Source organism: Acipenser ruthenus, chromosome 15, assembly GCF_902713425.1.
Source record: "Acipenser ruthenus chromosome 15, fAciRut3.2 maternal haplotype, whole genome shotgun sequence".
Taxonomy (NCBI): Eukaryota; Metazoa; Chordata; class Actinopteri; order Acipenseriformes; family Acipenseridae; genus Acipenser; species Acipenser ruthenus.
In genome coordinates this window covers 9,049,394-9,072,328 of record NC_081203.1, presented here as the reverse complement: position 1 = coordinate 9,072,328, position 22,935 = coordinate 9,049,394, and the positions used below count along the sequence as shown (strand labels likewise).

General features: G+C 40.2%; 1 protein-coding gene across 4 annotated transcripts in view; it reads left to right on the top strand.

Annotated features, from left to right (window-relative positions):
- The first annotated feature begins 772 nt into the window (after positions 1-772).
- The window catches only part of LOC117422313 (golgin subfamily A member 2), a 76,179-nt gene continuing 54,016 nt past the window's right edge, over positions 773-22,935 (top strand). The window contains exons 1-8 of one of the 4 annotated variants that reach the window (XM_058987130.1): positions 773-966; positions 10,626-10,745; positions 14,086-14,166; positions 15,541-15,708; positions 16,301-16,344; positions 20,219-20,285; positions 20,447-20,509; positions 21,962-22,042. In XM_058987130.1, the coding sequence (XP_058843113.1) occupies positions 919-966; positions 10,626-10,745; positions 14,086-14,166; positions 15,541-15,708; positions 16,301-16,344; positions 20,219-20,285; positions 20,447-20,509; positions 21,962-22,042 (672 nt within the window). In that variant the 5' untranslated portion in view covers positions 773-918. The remainder of the gene's footprint in view (positions 967-10,625; positions 10,746-14,085; positions 14,167-15,540; positions 15,709-16,300; positions 16,345-20,218; positions 20,286-20,446; positions 20,510-21,961; positions 22,043-22,935) is intronic. The other 3 variants (XM_058987131.1, XM_058987132.1, XM_058987133.1) reach the window with 3 other exon arrangements.

Sequence of the window (22,935 nt, the reverse complement as noted above, 5' to 3'; positions counted from 1 at the left end):
GAATTGAAAGTGATGGTCTGAGGAGTCGAATGGGTCAAAAGTTCGAGTATATTTTCCTCTAGAGGAATTATCACTCTTTGACGTCACTATTGTGGTTTATGCCTCTTTTTCGAATGGCTCAGGGTGCAAATATAGCCTTCATATATATATATATATATATATATATATATATATATATATATATATATATATATATATATATATATATATATATAATCAAAGTAAATGAAAAAAAGATGCACTGTCATTGATTTTAGGGATCATTTTCAACATCATGATGCTGTACGTTTGTGGTAAGGGAAGTTTTAGGGTATATTTAGTAAGGCTGGGTAATAATAGAACAGAAGGTAGGAATGTTTTTTTTTTTTTTTAATATGCATGCAATAGTTTATAAGGTGAGATACAAAATAAAAAAATCATTATGGAATTAGATCCCATCAAATTCCCAACATTTACTGTGCCTGCGGAAGCAGCGACCCAGCGCTGCACTCACGCACACTGCAAACATGGGAAACCACATGTTATAAAAGTGGGCGGGGCAGGGTGCCACTAGCAAACTACCCTGATCATGTAAACAAACGGGACTGTCAATAATTTCTAACACGGTTATAAGCGCCCACAACTCGTAACTATGGACAAATGTATTCAATTATAAGAACATGAATGTAGGACATCTAAAAAACATTCAAATTGCACTACTGCCAAGCGGTATCAAACTACAAGTGACCTTGTTGCTATTTAGGGTTTGATTAATCTGTGACCGGTGATACGTGGCAAACCAGTGACAGTAAGGGGATAAACCGCCTACCCTTCGCTGCCTTGATTGTCTTTTGTCCAGTGTGTGCCTGGTGGTGGTTTGTGAAATTGCTCTGCCGAGCTCTTGATGACGTGTGCCGTTTACATCCAGGTTGATACAGAATGGCTGACGAGAACAGGCAAATCAAACTAGCTGCGGCCAAGAAAAAGGTACATACTTCTTACTTAAATAAACTGTAGACCGTAAAGAACCATGCAGGGGAAGGGACCTTGGTGTTGTTTATCCAAAATACAAACTTGGTAAGGTGTCTCGGACAGAAATCACAAGGACTTCCACGTCTACCGGCTTCTCTCCGGCTGCTGACCGACACTGAAGCGCTGTCTCTGGGTAGCATTATAGCTGGAAAGGCCGGGGTTCGTGTCGGCCCTAGAAGTGAGGTTAAGCACAGTAACCGCTTTATTTAAAAGATAAAATATGTCAGCTTGATATTTAGGCAGATAAACGACGGGATGTTCATGTTCTGAGTGGATTTTCTTGTAATTTATGTGCTGTTAAACACTTTGATGATTTTTTAGGTAGGCCATGCACTGTGTGTTAATTTGGATGCTTATCAAATTAGTGACATTAATTAGCATAGCAGTTATAAATGTTTGTGATTTAAATGTATTTAATAGCAAAACGGAGAATGTCGACTCGTTTGCATGCGACTCTGCAGCTTTATTGTTTGACGTGTACTGTGGGTATGATCAGTATCGGAATTTATATTTTAATAATGTGACGCGTATTTATTTCTTTGTATTCTTTTAAAGGTAGTTATTATTATTATTATTATTATTTAATAACGTAGTGTATGCTTGTAATTTGTTACCAGCCCACGAGCCCAACCCAGCCGGAGCTACGACCAGGAAGAAATGTTGTGTTGTGTCACGTCATGTCAGTTGTCAAACACGGTCATTTTTTCGTGTTAATAATAATATAGTTCTAAAGAGTGAGAACAATTCACCAAACAAGAGGCAATTATCAAAATGGAATTGTAAAGTCAAAAACTATATATGAAACAATATGGGAATTATTTATAATATATTGAACTTTACAATATATTGACATGCTAGTGTAGGTTTCATGCATGGTATATTTGGTGATATGAATACATACATATACAGTATTTTTCATAGCGCGTTTTTTTCTGTGTGGGTTAACAGCCTAAAATGGGATATTTCACCTATAAATAAAATGGATAGAATTGCACACGGTTGTTGTTTTTTAATAGTTTTATGTAACATTTTTAAATTGTGTTTAAAGTTGTGGATGAACATACGAAATACCATACAGTACGGTCGCTTTCATTTCTCTATACAGGATCGTCCGTTTCAATACAGTAATCCGACGCATGTCTGACTGCGGTGGGACTAGAGTAAGGGCTGATATGTAAAAAGTGGGAATGAATCCTGTTTTACCATTATACACAGCTGTAACAATTACTATATTCACACAATTATTGTTTTGAGATTAACCTTTTATGAGGGAGCTCCCCTAAATGCCTTGTTTAGAAAGATACAGGGTATTAATGTTTGTGCCAGAGTAGCTGTCTGCCGTGTGGGTGCATGCATTTGCTGCTGAGTGACAGGCTGGAGATGGAGATTGAGGTTGAAGTTGATACGCCTCTGCAGGCGAACAGGATTTATTTACATATCAACACACTGAACAAATTGATTACATCAGTTTATGCATATATAGTAGTAATTTTAAATATTTTTTTGGATTTGTACTAGTTGGGGGTCAAAGCAAAATCCAAAAAAACGTTTCAATCCATAACAAGTCAGAGTAACAACCAATTGAGAAAAAAAAAAAAAAATTTAAAAAACAGTTTAGTAACAAGAGTGTTGCCCATTGTGTTAAGGAACAAGATAGTGTCCACTTTTTTTTTTTATTTATAAATTTAGTCGTTGCCAATTATTTTTATTATTTTCTCCCAATTTAGAATGGCCAATTTTTTTTTTTTAAGCTCAGCTCACCGCTACCACCCCTGCACTGACTCGGAAGGGCGAAGACGAACACACGCTGTCCTCCGACGCATGTGCCGTCAGCCGACCGCTTTTTTTCACACTGCGGACTCAAATGCAGCCACCCAAGAGCTACAGCGTCGGAGGACAACGCAGCTCTTGAGCAGCTTACAGGCAAGCCCGCAAGGCACCCGGCCAGACTACAGGGGTCGCTGGTGCGTGGTGAGCCGAGGACCCCCTGGCCGACCTAATCCTCCCTCCCCCGGGCGACGCTCGGCCAATTGTGCGCCGCCCCCTGGGAGCTCCCGTCCACGGTCGGCTGTGGAATAGCCTGGACTCGAACCGGCGACGTCCAGGCTATAGAGCGCATCCTGCACTCCCTGTAGAGCGCCTTTACTGGATGCGCCACTCGGGAGCCCCCACATTTTGTTTTAATTAAGTGATGACTGGCACTTGCTTACAATTTGCCCAGCATTACAGAATACAATTTGCCCAGCATTACAGAATACCTGGGGACTGACGTTGCTTCATACTTCTGACCAAATATATAAGTTTTCGAACGATTATGGTTGTTTTTCTTCATTTTTACTCCGGGGTAGTTCAAATGAATAAATGCAGATTTTGTTTCAAGTTTTGTAGGGTGTCATCTCCAGAGGTCGCGTTTACGCAGAATTCTGCGTTAAATACGCAGGAAATTTTAATAAAACGCAAACAGTAACAGCAGTCTGTTTCTAAAATGCAGATGTAGAAGACAACATTTCCTCTTTTCATCCCTATCCAATAATTCTGTTTATTATAAAGTAGGTTTATGCAATGCAACATGTAAAAATGATTCCACTGCTCCCTGCGTCCTCTTTCTTTTTTTTTTATTTTTTTATAAACGCAGTGGAGGTCTCAGTATCCCTTGTAGCACTGCACATGTCTCTGGTATTAGAGCGACTCAGTAATCTAGCAGAGCATCTTACCTGTTGACTCCAAGAATTTTGACAAGATTAATTCTCAAACCGATCGCATGGGGATTCAAGGAAATGCATGCACATGAATTAGGGAGTGGTTAACATGTAGAAAACAGAAAGTATAGATTAGAGGAGAAACCTCAAAATGGAGCAAGGTAACCAGTATTAGATCTTTTGCTCTTCCTAATCTACATTAATGACTTGGATTCTGGTATAGTAAGTAAACCTGTTAATTACTATATGCGTAATATTTTTTAAAGCGTTACTAACAATGTTACACAGTAATCCACAGCTCCACATGTATTACTGCGGTTATTATTATTTTTTTTACCCTTTCATAACGTGGATAAATCGATGCATCTGCTTTTTTGGAGAACGATATATTGACTAAAAAATTAGGCATCACCCCAGCCTTACCATGATTTTTGAGCATGTGTTCTACTTGGAACATAAGAAAGTTTACAAACAAGAGGAGGCCATTAGGCCCATCTTGTTTGTTTGGTTGTTAGTAGCTTATTGCTCCCATAATCTCAGCAGCTTCTTGAAGGATCCCAGGGTGTCAGCTTCAACAACATTACTGGGGAGTTGGTTCCAGACCCTCACAATTCTCTGTGTAAAAAAGTGCCTCCTATTTTCTGTTCTGAATGCCCCTTTATCTAATCTCCATTTGTGACCCCTGGTCCTTGTTTCTTTTTTCAGGTCGACATTGGGGACCCATGTCCCTTGGGTCGACATTGTCAATACCTTTTAGAATTTGGAATGCTTGAATCAGATCACCGCGTAGTCTTCTTTGTTCAAGACTGAATAGATTCAATTCTTTGAGCCTGTCTGCATATGACATGCCTTTTAAACTCAGAATAATTCTGGTCGCTCTTCTTTGCACTCTTTCTAGAGCAGCAATATCCTTTTTGTAACGAGGTGACCAGAACTGAAAACAGTTTTCTAGATGAGGTCTTATTAATGCATTGTAAAGTTAACATTACTTCCCTTGATTTTGAATTCAACACTTTTCACAATATATCCGAGCATCTTGTTGGCCTTTTTTATAGCTTCTCCACATTGTCTAGATGAAGACATTTCTGAGTCAACATAAACTCCTAGGTCTTTTTCATAGATTCCTTCTTCAATTTCAATATCTCCCTGTGGCAGGATGGCTGCAGTGGTGACGTCACTGTCCCGGAAGAACACAAACACACAGCAGCTGCGGGTTAAAACCGAGACGCGAAATCGCTCAGTTTCTTTATTAAATAATAATGAAATGAAGGGTTTTATATAAACCACAAAACAAACAGGCACAAGGGCCAAACAAACCAGACAAACAAACTGTCGTGCTGGCTAACCCTTAATAATTGTTATTTTTAGATTCTGTCTCCTCTCTATCTCCTATCTGTACACCCAACCCCGACTGAGTGACAATGTGCTTCTTTTATGCAGTTGTTGCGAGACTCGATTGCTAAACAATCATTCAGTTAGAATCTCGGTACAACTGCACATGGATTAATTACGTGTCCTTCCCCGTGCTCACATAGTATTACATTTTAATCAGCACGTGAAGTGATGTGCAACCCTCGTGGCTAAATACAAGTATACATTTTATCACACGTGCTACACAGACCCATTTATATCCCGTGTACCAATGACTATACACCAACATTTAACACACTACATGCAACATATAAACAAACAATACGCACAAGGCGGGGTCACACTGCCACTCTCCCATATGATATTTATAATACACATTTTTATTGCCTACGTGCAGTACCTTCCACTTTTCTCTATTAAATGTCATTTGCCATGTGTCTGCCCAGTTCTGAAAGCTGTCTAGATGATTTGGAATGATCTTTGCTGCTGCAACAGTGTTTGCCACTCCTCCTATTTTTGTGTCGTCTGCAAATTTAAGAAGTTTGCTTACTATACCAGAATCTAAATCATTAATGTAGATTAGGAAGAGCAGAGGACCTAATACTGATCCCTGTGGTACTCCACCTCTTATCAGTACTTTCTGTTTTCTACATGTTAACCACTCCCTAATCCATGTGCATGCATTTCCTTGAATCTCTACTGTGTTCAGTTATAGGATTAATAATAGGTAATTTGCTTTGTACAGCAGAAACCAGGGCGCTACATGGCGCTTTCTATTGAACGATATTTATACCGCGAGTGCTACCTAACAGTAGTGAGTCAAGCTCAGAGCTGCTTCGCTGGAGGTTCAAAATGGCCGACCTGCATGCGGTGGCTGCAAATTGATTTTTTAAAATATTAATTTGTTTGACTAACGCATGTGTGACAAGTAATATTTTTGTTGTCATTTTGGCTTTTTAAAACCGATTTATGGTATTTTTTATAAGTGATGATTATTTTAGGACTATTGAACTATTTATAACTTGAGAAATATGACTTGTGCGAAACCTAAAAAAAGATTAGGGGCCGAGCCATTTTTGCCTGTTTTTACTGTTGTTAGCTTTGTGGCTATAACTCCAACTATTAAGGTTACAGGTACATGTGCACACACTAGGCTTTCATGAAAATAAGTGAAATAGTCTGAAACTCACCTTGTTCAATACAAATAACAAAAACCACAGAAAAGGAGAGAAAGTTTTTCGAAAAAAACATTATTTATTATTTATAAAAAATATTTTAGCATGGCCAGCTCAAATCTGTCATTTCACAATGAAACTTCAACATGTAGGGAACATGGAAAAAAAATGAACAAATTGGATAATAAATAAGGGAATTATGGCCATATACAAAAGAGACCAAAAGCAACCAAAAAAAAAAAGATTAATTGAACATGTGCTAAAGAAAACAAAAAGAAACAAAAACCCATTCAAATTATTCACCCCAGGTACCCTGATTTATTATTATTATTATTATTATTATTATTATTATTATTATGTATTTCTTAGCAGACTCCTTTATCCAGGGCGACTTAGTCGTAAACAAAAATACATTTCAAGAATCACAGTACAAGTAATAATACAAATAAGAGCAAGATAAATACAATGACTTTGGTTCTAGCAAGTACAAGTATGACAAAATACGATTCAATAACGGAGCAGATAAGTGTCAGTGATAGTTACATCAGGATATAATTAAATTCAAAATACTACAGATTAAGTAATTTGACAGATTACAGTACTCTAAAGGATTAAATGCAAAAAAATAGGGGGCAGATAAGAGCAAGTAAAGCGCATTTAAGGAAGAGTGATAAGTGTGCAGAGGGAACAAAAAAGGAGTTTTACAGGTGAGGTGAGAAGAGGTGAGTCTTGAGGAGGCGCCGGAAGGTGGTCAGGGACTGGGCAGTCCTGACATCTGTAGGAAGATCACTCCACCACTGCGGGGCGAGTGTGGTGAAGGAGCGGGCTCCGGAGGCAGGGGAGCGTAGAGGAGGTACAGCCAGTCTTCTAGAGAAGGAGGAGCAGAGAGGTTGGGTGGGGGTCTGGAGGTAGCTGGGTGCAGTCTGGTCAAGGCATCTGTAGGCTAGTACAAGAGTCTTGAACTGGATGCGAGCGATGATCGGGAGCCAGTGGAGTGTGCGGAGCAGTGGAGTTGCGTGGGAGAAGCGAGGCAGAGAGAACACCAGGCAAGCAGCGGAGTTCTGGATTAGCTGGAGCGGACGGGTGGCAGACACAGGGAGGCCAGCCAGGAGTAGTCTAGGTGGGAGAGTACCAGGGCCTGGACCAGGAGCTGGGTGGCGTAGTTGGTGAGGAAGGGTCAGATTCTTCGTATGTTGCTCAGGAAGAATCGGCAAGTGCGTGCCAGAGTGGAGATGTGCTGGGAATAAGAGAGGCAGGGGTCCAGGGTGACTCTGAGGTTCTTGGCTGAGGAGGAGGGAGAGAGTGTAGTAGATTCCAGAGGAACAGAGAGAGAGAGATCAGAGGAGGAGGAGGGGGGGGAGGAGGAGGGAAAGAAAAGAAAAGAAAAGGAGGTCAGATTTAGAGAGGTTGAGTTTGAGGTGATGCGATTGCATCCAGGAGAAGATAGCAGACAGACAGGTAGAGATACGGGAGGGGATGGTGGAGTCAGGTGGGGAGGGAGAGGAAAATCTGAGCATCATCAGCATAGAAATGGTATGAGAAACCATAGGATGCGATGAGGGGGCCCAGGGAGTGGGTGTAGAGAGAGAACAGGAGAGGACCCAAGACTGACCCTTGGGGGACTCCTGTTGAGAGAGGGCGAGGTGTGGAGGTTGCTCCACGCCAGATTATATGGTAAGTGCGGTTGGAGAGGTAGGAGGAGAACCAGGCCAGAGCAGTGCCAGAGATTCCCAGGTCAGTGAGAGAGGATAGTAGAATAGAGTGATCGACAGTGTCAAAGGCAGCAGAGGGGTCGAGGAGAATTAGGACAGAGGAGAGAGAGGCAGCTCAGGCAGAGTTAAGTGGTTGGAGAGGAAAGCAGAGAGCTGGCGGTGTACAGCCCACTTGAGGGTTTTGGAGAGGAAGGGTAGGAGGGAGACAGGACGGTATCTCTGGAGGGAGGTGGGGTCGAGGGTAGGTTTTTTGAGGAGGGGAGTGATAGAAGCTTGTTTGAAGGCAGAGGGAAAGAGACCAGAAAGGAGAGAGATGTTGAGAAGGGAGGAGATGAAGAGAAGTAGAGCAGGAGCAGCAGCTTGAAAGAGGTGAGTGGGGAGGGGTCCAGGGCACATGTGGTGGGTTTGTGACCCTGGAGCAGGGAGGAGAGGTCAGATTCTGAGAGGGGAGAGAAGGTGGAGAAGGAGGGTGAGTTAGGAGGGGATGCAGTGGGTGTAGGGGTTGGAGGGAGAGGTGTTAAAGAGTTTGTGGATATCTGAGATTTTAGAAGAGAAGAAAGAGGCAAAGTCATCAGAGGAGATAGAGGAGGAGGGGGGAGGGTTTAGGAGGGAGGAGAAGGTAGAGAATAGTTTACGTGGGTTATTAGTGGAGACTTGGATTACAGATTGGAAATAAGTACATTTAGCAGTGGAGAGAGAAGAAGAGAAGTAGGAGAGGAGAGTGCGGTAGAGGTCTAGAGCAGTAGGGAGTTTGGTTCTCTTCCATTTCTTTTCAGCAGATCACAGTGTGGTTCTTGCTGGGCGGAGCACAGAGGAGAGGGGAGGGGACAGAGGGAGTCGAGGGAGGAGGTGAGGGAGGAGAAGAGGGTGGAAGTAGCAGAGTCTACAGAGAGTTGGGAGAAGGAGTCGATAGGAGGGAGGTGAGAGAGAGCAGTGGAGGCAAGGACAGAGGGGGAGAGAGAGCGAAGGTTACGGCGAGAGGTGACAGTGGGGGTAGGAGGAGCAGGGAGAGGGGAGAGACAGAGACAAATAGATAAAATAGTGATCAGAGAGGGTGGTGACAGAGAGGGTGGTGGGGCAGCAGGCCCTGGAGAAGGTGAGGTCCAGTTGACGGCCAGCTTTGTGGGTAGGTGGGGGTGGAGAGAGACAGAAGTCGAAGGAGTGAAGGAGAGGGAGGAATCTGGCAGAGTGGCTGGGGTTGGAGAGATGGATATTGAAGTCACCTAACAGGACAGCTGGGGTAGACAGAGAGGGGAGGGAGGAGAGTAGATAGTCGAGTTCATCAAGAAAATGAGCGAGAGGTCCAGGGGGGTGGTACTGTACAGTTAGCAGGAGTTGACAGGGAGAGGTTAGTTGGACAGCATGGAATTCAAAGGTGTTAACAGAGAGTGAGGAGAGGTCGGAGGGGACAGAGAAGAGTAAGGAGGGAGAGAGGAGAAGACCAGTCCCACCTCCCTGTCCAGTGAGACGCGGGGTATGGGACAGGACGTAGAGAGAGGACAGGGCAGCAGGAGTTACAGTGTTATCAGGGGACAGCCAGGTTTCAGTGAGAGCAAGGAAATCGAGAGAGGTGGGAGGCAAAGGCAGAGATGAAATCAGCTTTGTTGGCAGAAGAGTGACAGTTCCAGAGGGCACCAGAGAGTGCGGGAGGGGGGGAGATGCAGAGGGATGAGGTTAGAGGAGTTGGAGCAGCGGCGGAGAGAGGGCAGAGGGCGAGGGCAAGAGGACAGAACAGGGATGTGAGAGACAGTCATAGCAGGACAGACGAGACAAATAGGCACAGTGGGAGCGGTGGGGTGGAGGGTACAGACCTGACTAGTAGATGGCATCTTCCAGAGCGCTGTTAGGTTCGGATCTATTCCAACAGCATCTTGGCGCAGGCCTCCCCTCGCTGGACTCCCACTGCTAGACTCCCGGCTCTTTTGCTGAGGCTGTTCGGTTGGCTGGCGCTTCGTGCTAGTTGCAGAAATAGCCTGCCTGATTAATAAAACAACTGGGTGGGAAATGAAACACCTAAACTGTGTGGAAGCCAATCAAATAGCAAATCAACTTCTATTCAGTTTAACCAATTTGGCACAAGAGGGAGCTGTTCACTTTGTCTTGAATGGCCAGCAAGGTGGCGATCAGTGCTTGTCTTGTGCATCTGATCCACAAACACGAAAAACAAATATGTATTTATCAGGAAATAGGTCCTTATGCCTTTGAAGTCGCCATTTCTCTTATTTTGTAAAGATTTTGTGTGAAAATGTTTGTTTACTGCACAAGGTAGGTCTCTATCCGCGTCGCAGCAACATTCCAAAACACTCGCATTCAAGCCTGTCTCTTACTATTGTCATCTACCGGAAATACACAAGTAGGACCTCGTTTGAAAGCCCTGTCTCTCACAGTGCCTGAGTAAAAATAGTTAGATCCATGTCGCTGGCGGGATGTTTAACATTGGGCAGACCCTAAAGAGTTAAAGCGACTGTTTTAATACACAGTGATGTATTGCTGCTGTTGTTAAACTGCTCGCTCCTAACAGACCGCTCAATAACTGCTAACATGTTACGGGGCGCCAAGAGAGAGTGCTCTGCTATTGAACGCCCCCACATTTTTGTTTTCGTGTCATGCACCTTGCATTTTCATTTATGATGTTTTTCTCCTTTGGTTCCCAACAGCTGAAGGAGTATCAGCAGAAAACCACCCCAATATCAAATGCCGGGGCCAAGAAAAAGAGGAAGGTGCGAGACGGGAGCCGTCCAGATACCCCCTCCAATGACAGACAGTCCCCTGACAACGTGAGTCAAGTTGGAATTCCTTATGAGCAATAGCTTATCTTGCCATGCTCTTTAAATAAAATACTACTGTGTGTTTTATTAAAGTACTTTGCTCAGTTCTGTTTTATTCACCCTCTTTTCATTTCTGTGTACCGTCTGCTTCATTAGTTTTTGCAGTGTAATATGTCTGAGTTTTACAATTGAACACTTATATACAGGTAACCACTTCCTTGTTAGGCCCAGAACATTTCAATTTTGCATGAGCTGAAATAGATCTTGTACGTCATAACATTTCAATTACAAAATAACTGACAGTGGAATTTGGCATTTTAGATTTGAAATAGAAGCACATACACTGTTTGAGTGATATTTATCACAATTACTAAAGAGTGAAAATGTTTCTTGTTTTTCTCCCATAAAATGGTGTACGGTACACATGCATTCTTTATGTAGGCACCACTTCCAAAATGCAAGCTGCTGTTTATTTTTTGGAGTTAAGGGATACTGCTGTATTTAGTTTTCCAGAAAGCTTTTGACAAAGTCCCGCATAAAAGATTAATTCTCAAACTGAACGCAGTAGGGATTCAAGGAAATGCATGCACATGGATTAGGGAGTGGTTAACATGTAGAAAACAGAAAGTACTGATTAGAGAGAAACCTCAAAATGGAGCGAGGTAACCACTGGTGTACCACAGGGATTAGTATTAGGTCCTCTGTTATTCCTAATCTACATTAATGATTTAGATTCTGGTATAGTAAGCAAACTTGTTAAATTTGCAGACGACACAAAAATAGGAGGAGTGGCAAACACTTGCAGCAGCAAAGGCCATTCAAAATGATCTAGACAGCATTCAGAACTGGGCAGACACATGGCAAATGACATTTAATAGAGAAAAGTGTAAAGTATTGCATGCAGGCAATAAAAATGTGCATTATAAGTATCATATGGGAGATACTGAAATTGAAGAAGGGAACTATGAAAAAAACCTAGGAGTTTATGTTGACTCAGAAATGTCTTCATCTAGACAATATGGGGAAGCTATAAAAAAGGCCAACAAGATGCTCGGATATATTGTGAGGTGTGTTGAATTTAAATCAAGGGAAGTAATGTTAAAACTTTTTAATGCATTAGTAACACCTCACCTAGAATATTGTGTTCAGTTCTGGCCACCTCGTTACAAAAAGGAGATTAGATAAAGGGGCATTCAGAACAGAAAATAGGGAGGCACTTTTTTACACAGAAAATTGTGAGGGTCTGGAACCAACTCCCCTGTAATGTTGTTGAAGCTGACACCCTAGGATCCTTCAAGAAGCTGCTTGATGAGATTCTGGGATCAATAAGCTACTAACAAGCTAACGAGCAAGATGGGCTGAATGGCCTCCTCTCGTTTGTAAACTTTCTTATGTTCTTATGTTCACACTGCTGAGGGATAATCGGCGTCTTTGAAATTTTCTTGTACCCTTCTCCTGCTCTGTGCCTCTCTACCACTTTATCCCTGACTTGTTTCGAAAACTTCTTGGTCTTCATGGTTGCTTTGTTGGATCACTGTGTGAGTTGCAGCTTGAAAGTCTTTATATACCTGAGGGAAATGACCTACAAGTTAAACCACTTTGAGTACACACAGGCTGAAACCATTTCGCTAATTTTGTGACCTTTCAAACAAGTCATTTGCACCTGAGCTGATTTAGGGCTGCAGTAGCACAGGGGTTGAATACTTATGCAACTGAGATTAGTCTGTTTTTCTCTGTAAATCTTACTTATTTATATTCTATATGCATTTTTTAACTTTATCAATGTGGAGTAGTCTAATTTGAAAGTGTCGTGGAGTACGCTCAGGTGCCAACAAAATGTGAAAACTTTGCAGGGGGTGAATACTTCTGCAAACCACTGTATAATACAGCTAGCATTCATATAAATGCACTGCTTTCTAATCTGTGCTCTCTCTTCTGCTTGTGTTCACTGTTCAGGAAAGTAAAAAACGTAATCTGGCTGGCCAACCTTTTCGCTCGGCAAAAAAGTAGCGCACTGCATTGAATATTCCTAACTCTGTTTTTAATATATATATATTATACAGTACTATTGTACTTTCACACTGATAACATTACATTATACCTTGTTCTAAAATACAGTGGTCAGGTACCACATGGTACATTTTTATAGGGGTAGCAGACACTTTTACTTCTCCAAAAAAACACTTCATTTACACGTTGGCTTTTTATTAATATTTTTTGGAGAGAAGCAGAATTACAAATTTTGTTTGCAAATTAATTTTTTGGGTGAGTTTTTTTTACCACGCCACAAGATTATTATTTATCAAGTCAGTGTTGATATATTCGTTGTTGACAATTATAAATACTTTGCATAAAATATGAATTATCAAGCATTAATTGAAGAAAGAGCAGAATAGCTTACAGTTTTTAAATAACTGTATTCACTATTTCAAGCTAATCAAATAAACAGACAAAAAAATACTGTAGAGATTTGACTTTACTGATTACTTCAGCTCGTTCTATGATACCTACTTTTACCATAAACCATCCGCTCAACTGTGCAGTCGAGCACGTTTTTAATTAATTTGTATACTGTTGTTGTTGTTTAACGCATTTGGCTTTTATTAATATCTTTCTGTTCCTTGTGATGTCTTAAATATGAAAAAAAAAGTAATTGCCCCTTACCTATGGAGAAGCTTTTGAAAAAAATAAGTAAATTGGAGTTTTCGTACATCTACACTTCCGGAAATGCGACCACTAATAAGTGTAATTAGACGCTACAGTGAAAAACAAGGAGTATACACTTCTAACCGCAAGTAGAGATGGCCAGTTCAGTCACTGCAAAATCCTGCAATTTTAATGAATGTGGGCGTTAAAGTGTGCTCGACCGCCCGGTTGAGCTGGCCGTTAAATAATTAAATCTGGGTTTGAAACAAATACATCTTTTGATTTTTTTATTTATTTATTTATTTATTTATTTATTTATTTATTTATTTTTACACTTGGCAAGTCCAACATTTAGCTAACATTTCTAACAAATAAATCCGTGAAAAAATACATGTAACTTGAAACTTTTTTTTTTTTTTTAAACTTGCCGATTTCAACATTTACCTAACGGATACATCTGAAAAACATTATCTTCAGCAATTACATCTATAAAAAAAAAGAATCTGAAAAAATAAATCTGGGTTTAAAAATAAATAATTAAAAAAATCTCATTTATCCGATGACTGACTGAATCGATTTGCTACTCCTCTGCAAACAGGAATGAGAGTGCTCTGCTGCATATCTCTCCCAGTGCTTTGGCTTGTCCCTTCCCATCACTCTTTTTGAGCTCGCTCTTCTCTCTTCATTTTCTACCCTCTTCCAGATTCAGAACATTCTGAAGGTGTTGGTGTCTGATCTTTGTCTCTCTAATGGGGTAGCAGTACCTCCATTGGATAAAGGCCAGGTGAGGTCTCTATAGCTGGATTTCTCTTGCCCACTGCATGCTTACATTTCTTCAGATGACTAACTGGATTGTTAGAACTTTTTTGGGTAGCCTGTGGTTTTGTCTTTATTTTTTTGTGTTTAGTGAGTATATTTTACAGTTTGCTGTTTTCTTTGTCTTGCATGGTTTGTGAGCATTGTGTCTTGGGTTCAGACTCCAGGGTTTCTTCTTGCTTAATATTTCGAAGATTAACAGTTAGTAGGACTGGGACTTGCCAAACCCTCCTTTTCAGTGGCACAATCAGACCCCTGCATATTTTTTCTTAAGGAATAAGGTTCCAAAAAATGCAAAAATCTACCTTTTCAGCATTTAACACTACAATTTATCAAAGCCTTTAGCTGGGAGACTTGGGAACAGATTCTGGCATCTCTTCTGTTATGAAGATGGTTAGACCTACAGTTCAGAGCCATATGAGTGGGGAGGAGAGGGGGGGGAGGTGACACATATTCATATGGTAGGATCAAAACCTTGTCTTACACCACTTAAAACTATCCAAGAAGTTGTGGTAGTCAATCACACTAGATAAATAATAAAATGCTTGCTAAATGTATTGGCCAATACAGTTGTTCTGAGTGAGTAAACTAATTATTCGAGTGCTGTGTGGTACCGGGGACGTGAGTACTCTACTATGTGGCCCCATGTGTTTAACTGGGGTCTGCACAACTTTGAATAGTGTTTATGTTCAGGGATTTTTTTTACGTATCCTGCTAAAGTATACAGAGGGTATGTCAGGGAGTAGGTTCTTGCAGCGGGACCTCCCTTTTAGTGGGAGCAGCGCTGAGCAGCTTGTTTTAGAAGTTGTATTAACTCAGCTGCTTTTTCCCTCACTGTGTGTTTTGTTTGCCTTTTTTGTGTTTATTTTTGCTTCCACTCTGCCTGTGTATGGATGCGCCTGCATGCTATACCATTCTTGGTACAGCCACGTGGTTTACCCTGAAGCAACCCTGCACTTGGTGATACCATTGCTAGTACCCTAGTGGCAGCCACCTGCATTTGCAACTTGGGTTGTCTTGTAAATTGTAAATAAAATTGGGCGCCTGTGCCATCAGAACGACAATCTCTCGCTCTCTCCTCTCCTCTCCTCTCTCTCTCTCTCTCTCAGTGGATCCCCACAGTATACCGTTTTACCTACACTTAGGGACTTAGTCTTTAATGCCAAATCAGAAGGTTCCCTTCAGTGATAAAATATAAAACGGGAAAGATAGGAAAATGTTCTGTTATGTGAATTGTGTGTCCATTGCTAAAATGTGCTCCTCTTGTTTGCTAGCAACTTGTGCTTGTGTGTGTGTCTGTTTGTGAGTGGTTGTGAATGTTTGTGCTGTGTTTCCCTGGCAGGCCTACACTGATGGTGAAGTGGGCAGCCCCCCCAGCGGACAGCTGGCTGAGGACACGCCTGGCGTGTTGTTTCACGCCTCCATTGTGTCTAACAGCAGCAGCAGCAGTACTAGTGCTACTAACTCTGAGTGTGTAACCTCGTCGCTTCACTGTGAACCCAACTTGCAGGTTTGTCTGTGGCTATGTCTGCTGCTTAGTGTTGATGATCCAGCCTATTTTAGAACTGATTCAGGCTATTTTCAATTATGTGAATTCCCTAATCCTTGCCGATATTTGGCAATTTTCAAAAATTTCTGGAATTCTTGCATTTCCGTAACTATTTATAAGTGTGTAACACCCATGTTCCAGGTAATGCTGCTGTTCAGTTGATTTATCCTGAGAAATGTTTTCTAAAAAAGAACAAGCCTGGTCTTTTTATCAAAATCTCAAATTAGGGTAAAGCGGGCATCCTTGGCTTTTAATACATTTTTCTTGACGCCAACCTTTTTTGTTCATAAACAGACAGCCTCGAGCAGGTAACACTGAGGATTTTATAGATTAATGCTGTGCATTTTTAGTGACAGTGTACTGGTTTTGAATGGACCAGTGTGCAGTAAAGAAAATGGATGGTTTCAGATGTAATTGAGCTGACCTGATATTGGTGCGTCTTTTTGTGTTGCTGTTATGTTTGTATGTTTGTTTGTTTTTTGTCTTGTGGCTAAACACTTGTTTTCAAATGGCTGATAATAACTCTTCATAACAATTTTGACTCTCTTACCAGAACCCCAGTGCAAATTGCAATGAAAACTCACAGGATGAAAGCAGGTAAGCAACAGTTTTTACACATCCATTCACAGCCATCATGGTCTGCTCTTTATTTCCAGCTGGCCTTTAGAAGCAGTCTATATTGATAAAGCATGAGCAACACCCATCATACAAACCTGTAGAAAGGATGTCTGATTGTCAGGCTTGGAATTTAGTTTTTTTAAGGTGGAATTTTTGAGCACATTGTTGCAACCAGGAGGGCCTTGTAGTGTACGGTTTATCATTTTTGATATATCTCAGATTCAAATGACAGCTCTTGCAATACTAAACGTTAAAACATATAAAAGGAACATACCAATGCTGTGTGTGACTTGGGTGGGTGTTGCCATGCTGTGAACACTTGGATGTATTGAAATGCATGTTGTCAGCGCTCCAGGTAAGTTGCGTAATGGGTGTTTTACGCATATAAAAAAAATATGAATTACGCATTATATTTAAATGTAATGTGTAAAGAATACACAGCAATTTCACTGCACAGCTTCAGTTGGCATGTTATCAAGCTTCTTGTACTTTGTTGGTTCTTTGCATCTCAATGGTCAATTGTGAATAAACTGCATGCAGTAGCTAGAGAATGGATCATAGGAATGCTGGGACAGCTACTTGTGGCCTGCCTGGGAATTGCAAGAAACACGTGACCAATAAGTCCAGGTGACCAATATGTCCGGTTTCTGTACAGTAGTTCAAAGTAACATTACAGTTAAAATGTAAGATTATAGTTATTGCATCCTCCACAGGTTAGCATTAAAGTATGTACTTTATTTATTGAAAGTATTCATCAGTGAAGTAGCCAGCCATGAAAAATTACAGGCACTTACCCATGCACCTCCTGCCCCTTCCCTTCCCCAACTAAAGTTTTTTATAACAGAAGAAAAAAGATAAGAGGATATTCTTATAAGTTTAGTTAATATTTTTTTTTTCTGATGTAAGATAATAGAATTTTGAGTACCTGAGGTTCTAAATTTGGAGGACCTGTGTGGGTTTTGTACAGTGCAAATAAGTAGCCTTTTCTTTGCAACAAAGAAATGTAGCAATGCCAGAATATTTATTGTAGACATATGCTTAGTTTTAAATCCTAATCTGTCAAACTTGAATTTAACAGTGATGTCGTTATCCAAATACCAAGAAGACGAGTGCTTGCATACAAGTTTTGTGTGATATTAATTATAAAATCACATTCAGCAATAAAATGATCTTAAGCGGGTTGACAAGTCGGAGAGAGCTTAGCTGTGCGTCTTCTGATTTATACTCATGAATATGCATTTGACTTATACCGCAGACCTATGAACCTATTTCACAAAGCTTACAATTAAAAAAATATTTAAGCACATGGTATGTGCAAACAGGTCAGTGTATATGTTAGGATTCCAAGTCGAAATACCACCCCATCTGCTTGGGGTTAAATTACATTATAAATAGCCGGAATCTTGTCGTTTTCTGCTTCGGGTTGTCTTACGACTGAGTTATTCTAAAGGGAAATTTAATATAATAATAAAAAAAGTTAATGCTGTAAATACATTGCAGACCTTTTTTTTTTTTCTTCTAAGAACGTATAAATTATAGTTATCAAATGTATTTGACAGAAATTCATGTTTTTAATAATCAGTTTTATTAAAAACATAGTAGTATGTTTTTAATAAAACCGGATCCTTGATATTTGTATGCGGTTCGTTGGCTACGTTCTAATCAACATTATTTCTTTGCCTCACCTTTTTAAAAAAAAAAAAAAGTCGCTAATAGAAGGCCATTGCACACTGGATCCGATCATCAAAAAATGATCATGTGCATTCCCTATTGCACCTTGCGCACTGAGTCCGTAATTGTCTTACGACGGTGATGCATCAATTTTGGAATCAAAACAAATTCGATTTGATCCAATTTAAGGTGCGTTAAATTAAATTGACCAATGAAAAACGACTGGGAAGACACATGGTTTCTTGCAGTTTCCCTGAACAAAATGGAAAAACTAATTGTGTGTGTCGCCAAACAAAAATTACTTTATGATAAATTCAACAAAGATTACAAAGACTTTGAAAAATAAAACACATGGAAAGACATTGCCGTGGACTTGGGCGTGAATGATATGTATTATAAAACATAACAAGAGTGCAAAGAAGAGCAACCAGAATTAAAGAAGAGCAACCAGAATTATCCCGGGTTTAAAAGGCATGTCGTATGCAGAAAAATAATTGAATGTATTCAGTCTTGAACAAAGAAGACTACGTGGTGATCTAATTCAAGCATTCAAAATCCAAAAAGGTATAGTTAATGTCGACCCAGGGGACTTTTTTCACCTGAAAAAAGAAACAAGGACCTGGGGTCACAAATGGAGATTAGATAAAGGGGCATTCAGAACAGAAAATAGGAGGCACTTTTTTACACAGAGAATTGTGAGGGTCTGGAACCAACTCCCCAGTAATGTTGTTGAAGCTGACACCCTGAGATCCTTCAAGAAGCTGCTTGATGAGATTCTGGGATCAATAAGCTACTAACAACCAAACGAGCAAGGTGGGCTGAATGGCCTCCTCTCATTTGTACACGTTCTTGTGTTCTTAAAATTATGAACTGGTAGTATACATAAACACATGGATTTTGTGCAGTATAGGTTATTACAAGCATATACGTATATACGTTTTTGTTTCAATTGTAGTCAAGGAAGTAAAGAAACAATGGCATAACCTGGAGACACATCAGAGAAAGAAGCGTGACAGGGCAAGAGCGGTCAGGGCTGAACAGTCAGAAAAGAGGGGCAGTACGTGAAAGTGATGGAATTTCTGAATCCAACACAGAGAGTAGAGGGTCATTATGTATTTTCGGTAGTGCATTGCTAGCTCCCCAACTTTTAGATATATTTATTACAGGAGCGAGTGTTTGAAATAAAATATTGGTCATATGGTTTCTGATGCTATGACAACTGTAAGCAGTTGTGTAATATCATGTTGTGTTTTTTATATGTATTGTGTAAGAACATTATTGTAGATCTGGTAGAAACATAATTAGCAAATGTTTTAACTTAGTGCACTAAAGAATAAAGTGGTTTATGATGAGCGTTTGGTGATCATTAAGTTTATTTATTTTTATTTATTTATATTTATATAGCGCCTTTAACCAAGGCACTTATCAATTTTTAAACTAAACGGTACAATCAGGAAAAAATGGCTGAAGGAAGAAGGTATGTTTTTTGGGCAAGGGTGAGGAAGTAGAGAGTGTTGCTACAGTGAGAACAGAGGCTAGGGCAGGGTTGGGCAAACAGGCAGGGTCCTGACCAGGGGTTAGGGGCTAGGGCACGCAGTGGGATGAGCTAGGGTGAAAAGATGTGTTTTAAGGGAGGAGCGAAAACTGCGTAGTGTAGGGGACTGTTTTATATTGAGTGGGAGTTTTATACGACATTTAACATTATTTTGTGTTCAAAGTTGTGTAAGAATTACAACAGAATTGTATTTTTGTTTTTTTATTAAAATACTGAAACTAGGTATATTTACTACAAAGCCTCCACTGCACATCAGCTCTCTTTAAGTACGATATGAACGCATCTAGTGTGCAATGGATTGACGCACGACTTTTTCAGGTGTCGGATGCTAAATGACGGAACGGATCAATGTGCAATGGCCTTAGTCGTTTCAAAGTCACTTGAACACGTTTAACTCACGTGGCCATGGTGGTATGAACTGACCCGTACGGTGTCGCTGTAGTCTGCAATGACAGTGTTTGTGTTGCTACAGTGTACATTATGAATGTGACTTTCAAGCTGTGTGAAGTATTCTGTACCAGTACATTCATTCGACACTTTTAAAAACGATAAACACACAAAAATTCCCCAGAAATGACTGGTGGCTGATATTCTTATTTTTAAAGCGTGTGTTTGCTTGTTGTGCAGGCCTCCTGTCTCCTCCACGGAAAGCCTGCGACAGCTGTCCCAACAGCTGAATGGCCTGCTGTCCGAGGTAAGTGTAGCTTTACTTTTACTGTTTGCTTGAATCAAGAAGCTATGAGGATGGTAAACAGTCTCTGTTCTCTAGCATGTTAACAGTTCTAAAAAATATATAGTTTCCTTTTTAAATTTCATTTTTACTGCAGTCCTATAGTTTACTACTTTGTATTACAGTCATCTTCATCCTACGTCAACGGGGATAGTGCAATAACAACTGCCAATGAAAAGGAGCTGGAGGTACGACAAAATATTTTTCACTGTCACCATTCAATGTGAAATGTGACTGTTCAAGGGCACATTAGAACCAAAAGTGTTTGATTAATTGAAAAAGAAGACTTTTCAGTATCCTACCTTAAAACAATCACTTGACTGGTGTTGTAGGTACTAAATCATTTTGATTGGCTCTTGTACTATGTGGAGACTTGTGAAGAGAGTTTGCTAATTCAGGGATCTGTGCTTCACTGACCTTCCAGTAGTGGGGGAACACCTTGGTAATCCAGAGCAAGCAGATAATACAGGTCCCACTGTAGATTTTGCACAATCTTGTCCCGGTCTCCAATTATGGGGATGTGCAATTCTGTTTGAGTCCTGAAATAGCAAAAGAACACATGGCAAGTTTTCTGCAAATATAAACTGCTCTTTCTCCTGAATGTTATTCCATTAAAAGAATAACAATTAACACTTCATTTGAGACTTGAATATAAGAGTCTGTATTCCTTTTTGCTTCTTGTGCTTCAAAGTTAACTAACAGCCACTCTGAGATGACTTGAAGTATATGGGTTTTTGAATTACAGGCCCCCTGTAATTAAGGTGATGTACTGTACATGTATTGCCCCTGATGTTCAGTCATTGACTCAGTTTATTAAGATCATATGTTTTGATTTAGATATTTAGAACAGGTTTTTTTCTTTCTGTCTTGTGTTCTGCTTATAAACTGGGTAAAATGCAAAGCCTGGAAAGATAGAAGTTTATAAACAGACATCTGTGGGAACCTCCACAGGACACATTGGCACTAAGGTTGTCCATTCCACATATGTATAGCTAAATCCTGGGACAAAAAAAATAACACAAATGAAATTCAGTCGCGTCTAAGCAATAGTATGTAAATTCCATCTCCAAGGCTGTGAATCCAGCAACTTTGACAGCCACAGCATATTAAGCATACATGCCAACAGGCCCTATATGGTCGGGACAGCCCCGATTTTTGTAGCAAATGTCCTGCATCCCGATGCATAGGAAGAAAGTCCCGATATTTACACGGAGAAAAATTTATTCTGCACAGTAGAGTTAGTGAAAACCACACGTTGTGCTATTTGTGCGGCTGACAAATCTGCTGATCACTAACTTACTGCTATACAAAGGTAAGAATGCTTCATTGTGTCACTGTTTACTGTCGTGCTGGTCATGTGGTGTTGAGTTGAGGGGATACGTCTATTATTATATGATAGTGTTTTTTGCACACGACCCCTCCCATGTGTATGATGGGTATAACACACCCCCCAGGGGACAAGCGTCCCACTGAGCAGTTTCCAAATGTTGGCAAGTATGTGTTAAGAAGAACAAAGTAAGAAAATGAATATAAGCAGTTAATCTGGCTAGTTTTGAATATTTAAACAATGTGTTGTTTCCCTCCCTTTTCTCCTTTCACTGTCTCCAATTCCTTCGTTTCTTTGCATGCATGCACATCAGACACGAAACCAGGAGCTGGCAGCTGCCCTAGACTCCAGCAATCTAACAAACACACAGCTCTCTACAAAGATAAATGAACTGGTAAGATCCCTCAGCACAGTGCAGTCTCTACTGCTCTCTGGCAGGCTCTCTGTGTGGCTTGCAAATCTTCAAGGGCCAGGCTACCAAATGCATGTATTTTCTGTTTTGTTGACAATTTATTTAATTTATTTTTCAATAATATGTTATTTTAATATGGATAACAATTATGTTTGAATAGGTATAGTTTTGTTAAATTAAAAATATAATTTGTGAAAATAAAATTTGAATCTTACACTCTAATCTCTCATAAATTAATGTTTTTTTTCCATTCATTTATTTTCATTATGAAATTATACTGAGCATCAAAATAAACTTATCACTATTATAACACATTTATGTTAAGGTATATAAGTGATGGACATTGACAATGTTTTTGATTTCTATTTAATCACTCGATCATTCATCCTTGACCATGACACGCTTAAGTGACTATGACTGAAGCATATGCACTTAATCGCCTAATTAGTGAGACAGTTGATTGGACACTGGATAGGGAGTGATTTCAGCTGTTGAATTGCAATCTTGAATAAAAGCAATAAAGAAAATCACAGAAAAAAAAAACAATATGCCACATCTGTCAAGAGAGCAGCGCCTTCGTGCAATCGGCATGATGGGTCTAGGGCAGCGTACTGTGGCTCGACGTCTTAGCTGCTCACAGCCAGCAATGTCAAATATGGCAAGACGGTATAACCAGACACACTGTCAATGACAGGCCACGAACTGGGAGACCAAGGGTTACAACACCTGCCCGAGATAAACAGATCATTTTGCAGCATCTTCATGATGTCAATTGTTAATCAGCACAATAAAAAGTCACTGCACCTGCTCTAAAACAGAGTTTTTCATTTTTCGATCTAGTGAATTTTATCCAAATATAAGTGATAAGTTTCTTT